Consider the following 15,753-nt stretch of genomic DNA (forward strand, 5'->3'; position numbering starts at 1 on the left):
ATATGAGAGGTGAAAAGTCCAGCGGAAAACGCCGGCAGGTGCGCATACGCAGTGGCTCCAGCTCGCCGTCGCTCCCTGAAACGCTCACACACTGACACGCATAGCCTTGGCTTGCGTGTCACTGAGCGGCGAAGGGAAGCGCGTCATCCTGGGGGCGGAGCCACACGCGATGCGCCGCCAGCTGCCGGCGTTTTCTGGGAGCGATATTTGTATTGGACAGATATATAACTTTGTGTTAATGCTCTGGAGTGCAATATTTACTGGCAGAATCTGAGGGCTTACTGAGTATGGTCTACCTTTGTTATTCCTTGTCTATTTGGTGTCCCCTACGGTTATTTTGCTTTTTTAATGTATTTTTAAAGTATACCAATAAACATTGTTTTTTTTACTTGGGATCTCTTCTTTCTTCCCACTACTATTTTTGTGGGATTATTTATACATAGTACTGTGAAGTGTCCTCTCTTATGGTGTCGTGGACATATGTGGAGTTAATTGTTGTACTGTTTTCTATAACAGATTGTCTATCTAAGATGGATTTCAAAGCTAAGGAATTAACTTGGCGATCAAAAGCTGATAATATTTTTAAGCAAAGTACCGTTCACGTTTCGCAAGATGCCAGTACAGGATGCAGAGAACTGTTGTTTAAATATAAGAACATTCTCCACAAAAAAACTAAAATCTGGTGGAATAAGGCCTCTTTAGAAAATTATTTAAGTAAGAGGATTATCCCCAGAGGCCTCAGGGTACAGTTGTATCCGACCTTTGATTTGAATAGTGAAGAACTGATTACAAAATGGATGGATACTGCCTCTAATTGCTCCTTGGATTTTATTAAAATAATAATTGAGCACAATACGGTTAGTCTCAAAGATATGGATAAAGAGTTGGAGTCTATTTATAAACTGCTGGAGGCAGGTATGAGCAAGGAATCTTTGGAGTCCTGGTTCAAAGAACTTGGAAAAGATGTGGATAAATGGGAGGAGGATGTCAGTGGTGGTAATCTGAAGAAGTTTCTACGAAATAACAAAGACTATGAAACGTGTAAAGTATATAAGTGGTAACAGAGAAAAGTGGAGATTCCATCTCAACAAACAGGAACAGATATATCAGACACCTCGAGTGTCTCTGGAAGTGAGAGTGGGAGATCCTCTAATGAAATTACCTACAGCCGTGATTTTCATATAAGGAGTGGGAGACGTAAATACGCCGATATATTCCAGAAACCTAAGGGACAGAAGAAAGCAAGGGACAACATGAAGGTAATTAATTTATCTAAACATGCCCTGACAAATTCACAGATTGGTTTATTGGAGAAGGGGCTTACTTTTTCCCCCTCCTCTCTCCTAGACCCCTTTACTGCGATAAAAGATTTGAACTTATTTGCACGTAAGATCATTTTGAAAAAAATACACTTTAAACCAATTGGGTGTGATCCGACAGCTTCAACTACAATGGAAGATAGAGAGGTGGTAGAAATTTTGGAATCCTTGGAAACCGAGCAACAGGAGGTAAGCACAGTTCCATCCAGCCTATTTATAAAATCTAAAAATTTTCCGGCCTTAAACATATGCCCGACAGTGGAGGTATTCACACGTCTAGTCAGTAATGAAATCCAAACTATGGCCAAATCCCAGAGATATAAGGACAACCTATCCAAAGAAGAACATATGGCCCTAGATGAACTTAAAAGTTGGGAAGATGTTGTGTATAAACCAGCAAAGGGGGTAACCTGGTGGTCTGGCTGGTGGACATGTATGTTAGGCAAGCTAACAGGTTACTGAAAAATGAGACATGCTATAAGCGCTTGGTTTCTAACCCCACCACTTTATTTCAACAGGAGCTGGTGGTGATTTTAGAGAAAGCTTATGATGACGGTCTGATCACAAAAACCTTTTTGGACAGGATTCGGGATTATCAGCCAAAACTGGCAACTTTCTATTTGATCCCTAAGGTACATAAAAATGCCCTAGACCCCCCTGGGCAACCAATTGTGGCTGGTATAGGGGGCTTATGTGAAATTGTCGCAGATGTGGTGGATTATTTTCTCAAACCCATCGTTTGTACCCTCCCCTCTTTTATTAGGGACACTACTCAGGCTTTGCAACGAATCGATCAGCTACAACTGGAGGACAATCAAATTTTAGTTACGGCCGACATCGAATCCCTTTACACGTCAATCTGACATGATGACGGTTTAGCAGCCATGGCATGGTTCCTCCGAGCAAGCAATATAGAAAGTGGACTGGCGGATCTGATTTTGACATTACTCGAGTTTGTGTTGAAACACAATGTCTTCATTTTTTATAAGAACATCTACCTCCAATTACAAGGTACGGCCATGGGGGCCTCATGCGCCCCCTCCTACGCATATTTATTTTTAGGAGCCTGGGAGAGAGACATCTTTTTAGGGGACGGTATCGTGGAAATGGGACAGGTCCAAAGTTGGATACGATGTATTGATGATGTGATGTTTGTGTGGGAGGGGAATGAAGAAGGTTTGGAGACACTTATGAGGAAACTCAACGATAATAACATTAATGTGAGACTTACCTTTAAATCTTGCAGGAGTCTGGAATTCCTCGACATCTGGGTGGAAACTGCCAGTGATGGTTCTGTGCATACGGATGTGTTCAGAAAACCTACTTCCACCAACTCGTATCTACATGCAAGGTCATCCCATCCGAGAAATACAATCAGAGGCATCCCAATAGGTCAGTTCCTACGCGTCAAACGGATATGTTCAAATGACGTCTTGTTTGAGAAACAGGGTATAGTCGGCGAATGATTAGGAGGGGGTATAGAAGGGCGAGAGCTACCACAAGAAATGAACTTCTCTATAACAATGAGATTAAGGAAAAGAAGGAAGATAAGCAGGTTCGCTTCATCTTCACCTATAGTGGACAATGGAATAACTTGAGGGATCTCATCAATAGACATTGGAAGGTTTTGCTAACAGAGCCAGTCCTCAATCAGTGTTTACCCCAGACCCCACAGTGTGTGGCCCGACGTTCAGCTAATATCAAAGATATGTTGGCACATAGTCATTTCAACCCAAAAGGCCCCTTTTCAGGCAATAAACTATCCCCTGGCTTTTTTCCATGTGGGCTATGCAAAGCCTGTTTAAATTTGGACAGGTCTAAACACTTTTTCAATGCAGATGGTACACGTAGATACGACATTCGCAAACATCTTACCTGTTCATCCAAACAAATTATTTACCAAGCAACATGCCCTTGCGGGAAAATATATATTGGTTTGACCACCAGAGAATTCAAACTGAGGGTGAGAGAGCACATTTTGGATATTGAGAAGGCGGCCAATGTGGGGGACGACACACTGCTAAAGACATTACCACGTCATTTCAAGAAACACCACAACTGCAAATCCCGAGGCCTAAGATTCAAAGCCATCGACCAATTAGATCTGGGAGTCAGAGGAGGAGATGCAAGCAAAATGTTGGCACAATTGGAGTGCCGTTGGATTTTTCGTTTGGGTGCTTTGAGCCCTGTAGGCCTAAATGAGAACATGGGATTCTCTGCTTTTTTGTAACTGGCATTTGTTTTAGGGGTTGAGGGGTATATTATATTGTAATTTTTGTATTGCTCATGGAATGTATATGTCATTTTTGTGTGATTTTATCTTCTAATGGTTATTTTTCATCTTTTTTAGTATATGAGAGGCTCTAACTGTTTGACCTATCCAGGATATCTGTTCCTGTCTATGGAATACATGGCTAAGAATATCCGGCAGAGAAATGAGGAGGATGTATGAAGAATCAAGAAGGAAGATTTGTCTGTTTCTGCTTGTTTATTATTATTATTATTACTATTATAATGTTATATTATATTACAGCTTTTATGTAGCTTTTAGGCCTTGCACTTTTAAGGGGGTTCTTTTAGAGCAGTATTTCTCTTTATATTTTAGGGGGGGGTTTTATTGGGGTTTTTTTTGGACACTATTGGTGGCACCTGGACACACTCGTGTAGTTATGTAGTTGTTAGGCTACTTACTTATGGGATATGAATAGGTTTTTAATATTATCATTATATTAATATTATTGTATAAAATCTATTGGCACTTTATCATATAGTAGTATGTATATATCATGTGGATATTTTTGTATGTATATATTTACATTTTCCTCTTTTTTCATTTTATATGCACAGGGTCCTTTATATTAGGTATCTCCATAGTGGGGATGCTCGTAGGGTTTACACTTACTATGGGGTAGGGATATATGTGTATATTTTTATATTTATTGAGATGTAGGGTAGGCTTTAGGTGCCACTCTTCATAAAGTAATGTAGACTTTCCTGGCTTTTTCCTTTTTTCTCCCTTTCCCTTCTTTTTTTTTATTTTTTACTTAGGTCACTATTTTATGCCCTTTATGCATACATCCTATGGCAATTGACAGTATTGATTGCCCCATATGGGGTTTAGTATTAGGGAACCTTCTTCCTCTTTATTGTGCACATTCATCTTTCGGTTTTAATTCTTTTGCACTCTTTGTACAATCATTCCAATAAAACATTACAACGAGCACTTTATCATCAAAATTGTTTACATACCCGACCTTTCTTTAGTATTTGATTCACCCGGCCACTTCCTGGTGATTCTGGGTATAATTTGCATTCACTACTGCTCTGATCTTCTCTTCTTTGCCGTTCGGCTGTGATTCTCCTCCTATTTCTATTCCCGGCAGGTGCGCATGCGCAGTGGCTCCAGCTCGCCGTCGCTCCCTGAAACGCTCACACACTGACACGCATAGCCTTGGCTTGCGTGTCACTGAGCGGCGAAGGGAAGCGCGTCATCCTGGGGGCGGAGCCACACGCGATGCACCGCCAGCTGCCGGCGTTTTCCTCTGGACTTTTCACCTCTCATATATAAAGCACAGTTGCCCCTCACCTCGGCACGCCCCCGGAAGGAGGCGAAACGCGCGTCGGGGTGAGGGGACGCCATCTATACACAAGGTAATACTACCTCTCTCTGCCACTATGGATATTTTCTTGTCAGCTAGGTTGCCCCAGTGCGGTTATCCTGGATTCTCCTACCACCATCAATACTTTACAATATAGCCATTGTGCTAGTGATGTTGAGGTTGCATTATGGTGGGTAGGTGGGGATCTGGGAGCGATATTTATATTGGACAGATATATAACTTTGTGTTAATGCTCTGGAGTGCAATATTTACTGGCAGAATCTGAGGGCTTACTGAGTAAGGTCTACCTTTGTTATCCCTTGTCTATTTGGTGTCCCCTATGGTTATTTTGCTTTTTTAATGTTCAATATTTTTAAAGTATACCAATAAACATTGTTTTTTTACTTGGGATCTCTTCTTTCTTCCCACTACTATTTTTGTGGGATTATTTATACATAGTACTGTGAAGTGCCCTCTCTTATGGTGTCGTGGACATATGTGGAGTTTATTTTGCTAGTATTGCAAAAAGAAGACAAAACGATTAACTCTCTGACTACTTCAGAAAGTGCCATAAACAAGGCTACTGAATTTTTGTTACTGGATTTATTAGTCTCATTTGATGAAGTACACTCCACACTTGTACTACAGGCTAATACTGCTGTAATTTTTTTTGGCATGACCTATCATTTGTTGGTTGCTCCTTTTTGGAAAGGGGATGGATAATTACGTATAAGTAAATTCTTAAGTATTAAAAAGTGTTTGTTAAAAAATGAAAATGTGCCAATGTCGATGAACAGGTAATGTAAAAAAAAAATAAAAATACCGCGCCATCTGTCAATAAGTAAGTGGGTGCCACATGTAACAGCACAACCACTGGGACCAGCGGTCTGGGCGGTAGTACTACCAATCGCAGGAAATGATGGTTTGCATTCAGAGCATCATTGGTGACTTCGCCATTCATTAGTTGCACACACAGTCCCATTGTTACAGCTGGGGGCGTATACCTACTTGCGTGATAGAGCGTCAATGATAGCGCAGTGTTGATAATAGCCAATCAGATCATAGCGCAGGTAAATTTGTATATTCTGTAACATTGTGCATGTCATTGGACATAGTTTCGAAATTGTAAATTGCCACTGTAGGTCAGAGGACTTAATAATAAACTTGACAATAATAGCAATGCGCATATCACTAGACTTAGTGCCAATGTTCACAGTTATTGGTGTATATGTCGCTAGACTGAGTTGTATTTTCCACAGTCAAATAAAGTGCATTTAATTGGACTTAGTTCTTATTAAAGAAAATATAAATACAAATTTAATGTCAAGTTTACAAATTATTGATTACATGTCACCAAACTTTGTGATTTATTATTATACATATCAATAATCTTCATTCTGATGTTATACATCACTGAACAATATATTATTAGGTTCAGTCCCACTACTGCTCCATTAGGATAGCACAAAGCATAGAGAAAGGTACATATAACTTCTTAAATATATCTAGTGTTGCCCAATATATCAATAAATTTCATATGGATATATGTAAATATTAATCCATTACATTATGACCTTATAGCACTCCATAAGTTGTATTCAGACACATCGAATTATTATTCACAATAAGTATATCAAATGACAGGTTATGTTAATATGGAAAATTAATCATTTCTACCCACAAAAAGACATTAAAAATGAAAATAAAATGAATATAGAACTTCTTGACTCCATTAGAGGAAAGCACTATAGCTAAAACCCTCAGTGGGACCATGAGGGCCCAAGGATTTCAGCTTATAGATCCACCTGGCTTCCTCCCTCATCAAAATTTTGTCCACATTTCCTTTCCTTAGACCCAATTACAGCTTTCGGATATCCCAGAATTCCAATTCCATGGGTTTAGCAGTATGGAATCCTCTCATACGTTGTGAGAGTGAGATATCAGCTCCTGTATTAATGGAGCTGAGATGATTAGAAATTGTTCTCCAAAATTTTTGAATAGCGTTGCTAACATATAATATTGTACAGAGGTATTTAGCCACATAAATAACACCCTTCAAATTGCAATGAATTCAATCCTTAATGTAATAATTATAATTACCCAGGGGATTAATGAACTCCTTCTTTCGAGGTAGGTATCAGCAGAAAGAGCAATTTCCACATGCATTAGGCTGCTTTCACACATCAGGTTTTTGGTTTCAGGCTAAATCCGGCAAATTTGCTAAAAAAATGATCCGGCGTAAATTGTGAAAAACTGATGCACCGGATCCGTTTTTTAGCTGGATCCGGGTCTCTGTATTGCGCATGGTTATTGACTGCCTGGTGGGAGGAGAGAGAGAGAGAGAGAGAGAGAGAGAGAGATTTCGTGCCAGAATCAAAAACAAAGCTTCTGGGCATGCTCAATGTGTAAAAACGGATTTGGTTGCCGGAAACGTTCATTCACACATCAGTTCCATGCGTTTATTGCCGGAAACGTCACTTCAGGCTTTTTCGCCAGACACAAAAAACGTTGCAGGAGACGTTTTTTCTGTCCAGCAAAAAAGCCTGAAGGCACAATCCGGCGCTAATACAACTCTATGGGAAAAAAACTGATCTGGCATAAGAAAAAAACGGATCCGGATTGTGCCTGAAACTGCCGGATTGTGCCTGAAAGAAAAAATTTGATGTGTGAAAGCAGTCTTAGAACCACTATAGTGTTGGTCAAACCTGTTCAATGGTCTAATCATTCTTTTGGCAGTGAAGTGGTTATCTGTTAAATACTCTCTTAGATTCTTCCCTCTACGGAAAGTAATCTCCGACGTCCACCAGCAATCTCCCTCTAATCCGGCCAGAAGTATCTCTGAATGATCCCATATATCTGTCTCGATTGGTCATCAAAGATAATAATAATTCTAACTTTCTTATTACGAGTCCCTCAATGAAGAAAACGTGAAAAAAGTTGAAGAAGTTGTATTGGCAGATCGAAGAGTGACTATCAGGCATGTAGCTGAGGTCACAGGGATTTCATATGGCAGTATTCAAAGAATCCTTGCAAAAGAATTGCATATGAGAAAGGTTTCCGCGCATTGGGTGCCAAAAATGTTAACCGACGAGCAAAAGAAACGAGTTGACATTTCAATAGCAAATCTCAAAAAGTTCCAAGCAGACAAGGAAAATTTTTTGTCACGTTTTTTGACCATGGACGAGACCTGGATCCACCACTTTGATCCCGAAACTAAACAACAATTGACATGGAAACGAGCCGATGAACCGACGCCGAAGAAATTCAAAGTGTCAAGCTCAGCAGGGAAGGTTATGGCGTCCGTTTTTTGGGACGCTGAAGGAATTATTATGGTGGACTATTTGGAGAAGGGAGCCACTATTACGGGCTCCTACTACGCAGAACAAATAAGAAGATTGTGGAAGGCTATCAAGGAGAAAAGGCGCAGCAAACTGCAGGCTGGAGTGCTGTTTCACCAAGATAACGCGCCGGCTCACAAAGCTGCAGTTGCCATGGCTACCATTCAAGAAGCGGGCTTTGAACTGGTGGAACACCCCCCCCCCCCTATTCGCCAGATCTAGCCTCCAGAGACTTCTTTCTCTTTCCTCGGCTCAAGGAACACCTCCGGGGCAAGAAATGTGATGACAATAGCGACATGATAACCGCTGTTGGGGATTTTTTTGAGGGTCAAGATCAAGAATTTTTTTCGAAGGGAATTCTAAGTTTAGAAAAGAGATGGACTAAATGTATAGACTTGTTAGGAGACTATGTAGAAAAATAATTCTTTTTTACTATATTCATTGTGTTTAGTATTGATTATTATTACTTTTGGATCGCCCCTCTATAGCATGACTGTTAGAGCGAATGAGTTAACCCCTCTCAGACAATCGTTTAGATTTTAACTTTCTTTGAGAAACATAGACTCTTCAGAACAATTTAGTCTAGCACGAAGATATTGTCCAACCAGGATTCTGGTTACCGTAATAATGCTGGAGGATGCCAACTGTTCCAATGAAGGAGACTGTTAGTGGACATTTGCTTCCTATAAATATCTGTGAAAACGGATCCCTTGCTATCAATGTAAATTGTTAGATCCAGGAAGTTGATCTTTCTTGGTCCTATTTTGTATGTAAAAAACATTCCTATTTGATTGCTGTTTAATAGTGATGAGCGACTGTACTCGGATAACATGTTATCCGGGCGGGCTCGCATAAAACGTATCGAGTCCCTGTGACTGCATGATTTGCGGCTGTCTAACAGCCGCAGGGACTCCAACATATTATCTGAGCATGCCCAAGATACTCGGATAACACCCGAGCACACTTGAATAACACATTATCCGAGCATGTTCCCTCATAACTACTGTTTAAGATTGAAACAAAATCCAGAAAAATATTGGTGTCAACGAGAGTAGAGGCGATAAGAAGATGTGACGAGAACTAGATGGGTGACATTGACTAGTAGAGGGGCCAGAGACGTGAGCATTAAAGGGAGTATAAGTATTTTCCAATTTTTGACCATAAAGTGGTTTTTTATGGTTCAGAAAAATAGCAGATAAAGGCCACAATTTTGGTAAACCCATGTGGAAGAGATTTAGAAAGAAATGATAATGAATGCGGATTTTTCTAAAATTCAAGTTGAATTACCGTAGATTCAAACTGAATTTATTCACACATCTTTAATGCTGGGTATTTATGGCATGTAGATTTCTATATATATGCAGTTAGGTCCATATATATTTGGACAGAGACATTTTTCTAATTTTGGTTATGGACATTACCACAATGAATTTTAAACAAAACAATTCAGAGGCAGTTGAAGTTCAGACTTTCAGCTTTCATTTGAGGGTATCCACATTAAAATTGGATGAAGGGTTTAGGAGTTTCAGCTCCTTAACATGTGCCACCCTGTTTTTAAAGTCATTACTTTGTCAAAAGTAATTGGACAATTGACTCCAAGGCTATTTCACGGACAGGTGTGGGCAATCCCTTTGTTATGTCATTCTCAATTAAGCAGATAAAAGGCCTGGCATTGATATGAGGTGTGGTGCTTGCGTTTGGAAGGTTTTGCTGTGAATTAAACATGTGGTCAAAGGAGCTCTCCATGCAGGTGAAACAAGCCATCCTTAAGCAGCGAAAACAGGAAAAAAAAATCAGAGAAATTGCTAACATATTAGGAGTTGCAAAATCTACAGTTTGGTACATCCTGAGAAAGAAAGAAAGCACTGGTGAACTCATCAATGCAAAAAGATCTGGGCACCCACGGAAGACAACAGTGGTCATCGCAGAATAATCTCCATGGTGAAGAGAAACTCCTTCACAACAGCCAACCAAGTGACCAACACTCTCCAGGAGGTAGGCGTATCAATATCCAAATCTACAATAAAGAGACGACTGCAAGAAAGTAAATATAGACGGTTCACTGCACGGTGCAAGCCACTCATAAGCATCAAGAATAAAAAGGCTAGACTGGACTTTGCTAAAAAAAACATCTAAAAAAGCCAGCACAGTTCTGGAAGAACATTCTTTGGACAGATGAAACCAAGATCAACCTCTACCAGAATGATGGAAAGAGAAAAGTATGGCGAAGGTGTTTTACAGCTCATGATCCAAAGCATACCACATCACCTGCAAATGACGGCGGAGGCAGTGTGATGGCTTGGGCATGCATGGCTGCCAGTGGCACTGGGTCACTAGTGTTTATTGATGATGTGACACAGGACAGAAGCAGCCGAATGAATTCTGAGGTATTAAGAGATATACTGTGTGCGCAGATCCAGCCAAACTGATTCGTCGTCGTTTCATACTACAGATGGACAATGATCCAAAACATAAAGCCAAAGCAACCCAGGAGTTTATTAAAGCAAAGAAGTGGAATCTTCTTGAATGGCCAAGTCCGTCACCTGATCGCAACCCAATTGAGCATGCATTTCACTTGTTAAAGACTAAACTTCAGACAAAAAGGCCCACAAACAAACAGCAACTGAAAACCACTGCAGTGAAGGCCTGGCAGAGCATCAAAAAGGAGGAAACACAGCGTCTGGTGATGTCCATGAGTTCAAGACTTCAGGCAGTCATTGCCAACATAGGGTTTTCCACCAAGTACTAGAAATGAACATTTTATTTAAAATTATTGAATCTGTCCAATTACTTTTGGTCCCTTTAAAAACAGGGTGGCACATGTTAAGGAGCTGAAACTCCTAAACCCTTCATACAATTTTAATGTTGATACCCTCAAATGAAAGCTGAACTTCAACTGCATCTGAATTGTTTTGTTTAAAATTCATTGTGGTAATGTCTATAACCAAAATTAGCAACTGTTGTATCTGTCCAAATATATATGGATCTAACTGTATGTGTATATGGTATGTATGGGTGTCCTGAGTTGGTTGTGGTCAGAGAATGGGAGAGAAGAGTTGGTAAAATCATACGCTGAGCAAAATTGGAAGACCAGGTCCATCTTTATGTATGGGAAATAAAAGAGGATGTACACTGCAAGATAATGGTGAATGAGCGTTGGTAAAAACACACAGGCTGCCAATCTTTTGCAGAATAAAAGATAATCATTCATACACTGTAAACAGGACTTGCACCCTATGCTCACTAAGCGATCTAGTATAGGAAGTTAGAGATAGAAAGTGAATGGCAAATGGAGAGAGTGGAATATCAATTAGGATGTTAAAGTCCACCGTGGTAAGAGTGTTAATGTCACAGGACAGAAATTGTGGAAGCCAAGCTGCAAAGTGATTAAAAAAAATGTACAGATAAAAAGTGATGGATAGGCATAAGATACCCGGCTATTGTTTGGACATCGAAAGTGTCATCAAGATAAAGAGAAATATTTTTAGCTCTCTTTCATAAGGCAATCTTCTGAAAAATCATTTGATGAAACATCTGAACTGTGTAATAGAAAAATCCCACCCAGCTAAAGGGCTTTGTATTGTGTTGAACCAAAGAGAAAAAGGAAATACCAGCACTCATCTTCTCTGTTAATAAGACTTTTAAAATTATTTACTAATATTAACCCCTTCATGCAGCGGCCCTTTTTCGTTTTTCGCTCCCCTCCTTCACAGAGCCATAACTTTTTTATTTTTCCGTCAATATGGCCATGTGAGGGCTTGTTTTTTGCGGGACGAGTTGTACTTTTGAAAGACATCATTGGTTTTAGCATGTCTTGTACTAGAAAATGGGAAAAAAAATTCCAAGTGTGGTGAAATTGCAAAAAAAGTGCAATCCCACACTTGTTTTTTGTTTGGCTTTTTTGCTAGGTTCACTAAATGCTAAAACTGACCTGCCAGGTCATTACGAGTTCATAGACACCAAACATGACTTGGTTATTTTTTATCTAAGTGGTGAAAAAAAAATTCAAAACTTTGCTAAAAAAAAAAAAAGTGCCATCTTCTGATACCCGTAGCGTCTCTATTTTTCGTGATCTGGGGTCGGTTGAGGGCTTATTTTTTGCGTGCCGAGCTGACGTTTTTAATGATACCACATTTGTGTAGATTCATTCTTTTGATCGCCCGTTATTGCATTTTAATGCAATGTCGTTGGGACCAAAAAAACGTAATTCTGGCGTTTTGAATTTTTTTCTCGCTAAGCTGTTTAGCGATCAGGTTAATGCTTTTTTTTATTGATAGATTGGGCGATTCTGAACGCGGCGATACCAAATATGTGTAGATTTGATTTTTTTATTGTTTTATTTTGGATGGGGCGAAAGGGGGGGTGATTTAAACTTTCATTTTTTTTTATCTGTTTCATATTTTTAAAAACATTTTTTTTTTATTTTTGCCATGCATCAATAGCCTCCGTAGGAGGCTAGAAGCTGGCACCACTCGATCGGCTCTGCTACATAGCAGCGATCTGATGTTCGCTGCTATGTAGCAGAAATGCAGGTGTGCTATGAGCGCCGACCACAAGGGGGCGCTCACAGCAGGCCTGCATCAGTTACCATAGAGGTCCCAAGGACCTCTATGGTTACCATCCTGATGCATCGCCGACCCCCGATCATGTGACGGGGGTCGGCGATGAGGTCATTTCTGGCCGGAAGCGCCGGTTAAATGCTGCTGTCTGCGTTTGACAGCGGCATTTAACAGGTTAATAGTGGCGGGTGAATCGCGATTTCACCCGTCGCTATTGCGCGCACATGTCAGCTGTTCAAAACAGCTGACATGTCGCGACTTTGATGTGGGCTCACCGCCGGAGCCCACATCAAAGGGGGAGACACGACATGCGCAGTAATAGTACGGCGCATGTCGTGAAAGGGTTAAAACTCACATGAAGTAATTATAAAAGCAGACACTAAAGCAATACTAGCCTAATCGTTATGAAAAATTCCCACATCAGCAATGTTGACAGCATTATAGAAATAAAGGACAAGCAGGCAGATCTTATGACTGATCAAACCATTGGCATCAGCAGTAGCCCGCTCCACCCTTTAATGTCAATGCCACCAACCTCCTCTTCTTGTGAAGTCATCCCCTCAACACCGATTTGGTGCCCAGGTCGCATCCATCACACAATCATTACCAGTATCTTTAAATCTGCTGACAGTTGTCTCAGTTTGGAAAATGTCTTAAGTTCATTGTTTCCCACCTTTAGATTTTCTCTGACTCAGAATACCACTACCATCTCTTCTGTTTGCAGCTCCCACATTGTTATTTCCAGAAGTCAAGGTACAGTTTGCTTTCTCCACAGATGAATATTATTTTTTTACTTTTCAGTAATTTTTCAACATAAACGTCACTCTTCTCAAAAAGAAGCAACCATGAAATGTTAAGTACATACTCAAACAACACTGGCAGCAAACCATGTACATACGTGAATTCTAAGCATGAAAGTCTCCTATGTGACTTCTCCATTGTTTAGTACAATATGATTTTTGGTTATAGCACTTCTAAAACTCTGAAAATCAGAATGGCTTCTCCCCTGTGTGAATTGTATGATGGGTAATAAGGTCTGATTTCCGTTTAAAATACTTCCCGCATTCTGAACATGAAAATGGCTTCTCCCCTGTATGAGATCTTTGATGGCCAATAAGATGTGATTTTTTAGAGAAACATTTTCCACATTCTAGGCATGAAAATGGCTTCTCGCCTGTATGAATTTTTTGATGGTCAACAAGAGTTGATTTCTGAGAAAAACATTTCCCACATTCTAAACATGAATATGGCTTCTCTCCTGTGTGACATCTCAGATGCTTAGCAAGAAGTGAATTTTGGCTAAAACACTTCCCACATTCTGCGCATAAGAATGGTTTCTCCCCTGTGTGAACTCTTTGATGTTTAATAAGACCTGATTTTCGTTTAAAGCATTTCTCACATTCTGAACATGAATACGGCTTCTCCCGTGTATGACATTTTTGATGTTGAGAAAGATTTGATTTCTGAAGAAAACCTTTCCCGCATTCTAAGCATGAAAATGGCTTCTCTCCTTTGTGATTTCTCTCATGTCTAATGAGATTCCAGTAACGGTTAAAAATTGTTCCACATATAGAACAGGAATATGGCTTCTCCTCTGTGTGAATTCTCTGATGTGTAGCAAGTTTTGAACTAGTCGTAAAGCATTTACCACATTCTGAACATGAACATTTTCTTGCTTCTGTTTGACTTTTCTCAGATCTTTCATGGTCAACATCCCTCCTGTTATTTTTCTTTAATGAATCAGAAGATGGGATCTGTTGAAAAGGATCTGATGATAGATCTTTACTGTGGAGGGCTGATGGATTATCTGGGATACTGAAATGCTCTTCATATGTAATTTGTGTGATCTGATGATCATCTGTTTTCCAATCTGAAGATATTAAATGTCCCTTTGCGCTTCTGATACAGTCACCTGCTGAGAACAAAAGATTTATTTTAGTACAATATAATCTTATCTAAAGATATTGATCTTTTATAACGGTTCTATAAAAATATTTCCATACAAATTGCAGGACAAGTAGTAAAATTCTGTAGAAAATAGACAAATCTGTGACAAAATTAGACTTTTGATAAATAAGTGTAATGCCATGTAGTGTTATTGATTATGTTAATAATCATTTACTAACAATCATAGAACACAATTTTACATTTTTAATAAACTACGGCAAATTCATGAGTATAATAATAATGCAAATTATTACAATACTTAAAAAATCCCATAATACCCATGCAAATGTATAACAATGCCTGGAGCTTCTGAAGGATAGGCAATTTCTTAGTCATAAAATGGCTGGTTTAAATAAGATGAATATTCCTAATTCTACTTGCAGAAATTCAATAGGCATATTAGCAATATTAACATTTTAGGGACCAGGGAAACTTTCTTTTTCGATTTTTAATATATTCCCCCTCTTTTTGCAAGAGCCATAACTTTCTAAGGCATATGATGACTTGTTTTTTTTTGTCAGGATGAATTGTAGTATTGAATGACACCATTCATTTTACTATACAAATGTACTGAAAAAAGGGGAAAAAAATCCAAATCCAGTGAAATTGCAACAGCCTCACCCCATCCACACACAAATTAGGTCCTTGTTTTTAGAATGTTATTGTTACAACTTTCATTGTGTATTAAAAATAATCTTGTAAAGCAATTCTCCAGATCTGTATGATTATGAACAGTGATGACAAAATTTTTCATTTCTTGAATTAATTTAGTAGAGAAAGAAAAAATTGTTTGCATCACCATTTTCTGAGACTTGCACCTTTTTTAAAAAAATCTCTCAATATAGCGAGGGCAAGTGGTTGCGTCCTGCGTTGATGGGTTGTATTGCCAAGTCATAAAGGAGCTTATTGTGTGGTAAAAATTACCTGACAGAATAATTCTACAGGACAGTACAAGTGGAGAGATACAAAACTTGTCCACTTTTTTAACCCT

At 39.3% G+C, this 15,753-nt stretch overlaps 1 protein-coding gene across 1 annotated transcript in view; it reads right to left on the bottom strand.

Annotated features, from left to right (window-relative positions):
• Positions 1–11,193: 11,193 nt before the first annotated feature.
• The window catches only part of LOC138663923 (zinc finger protein 773-like), a 30,117-nt gene continuing 25,557 nt past the window's right edge, over positions 11,194–15,753 (bottom strand). Inside the window, exon 7 of the mRNA XM_069750296.1 lies at positions 11,194–14,730. Within this exon, the coding sequence (XP_069606397.1) occupies positions 13,805–14,730 (926 nt within the window). The 3' untranslated portion in view covers positions 11,194–13,804. The remainder of the gene's footprint in view (positions 14,731–15,753) is intronic.

Source organism: Ranitomeya imitator, chromosome 2, assembly GCF_032444005.1.
Source record: "Ranitomeya imitator isolate aRanImi1 chromosome 2, aRanImi1.pri, whole genome shotgun sequence".
NCBI lineage: Eukaryota > Metazoa > Chordata > Amphibia > Anura > Dendrobatidae > Ranitomeya > Ranitomeya imitator.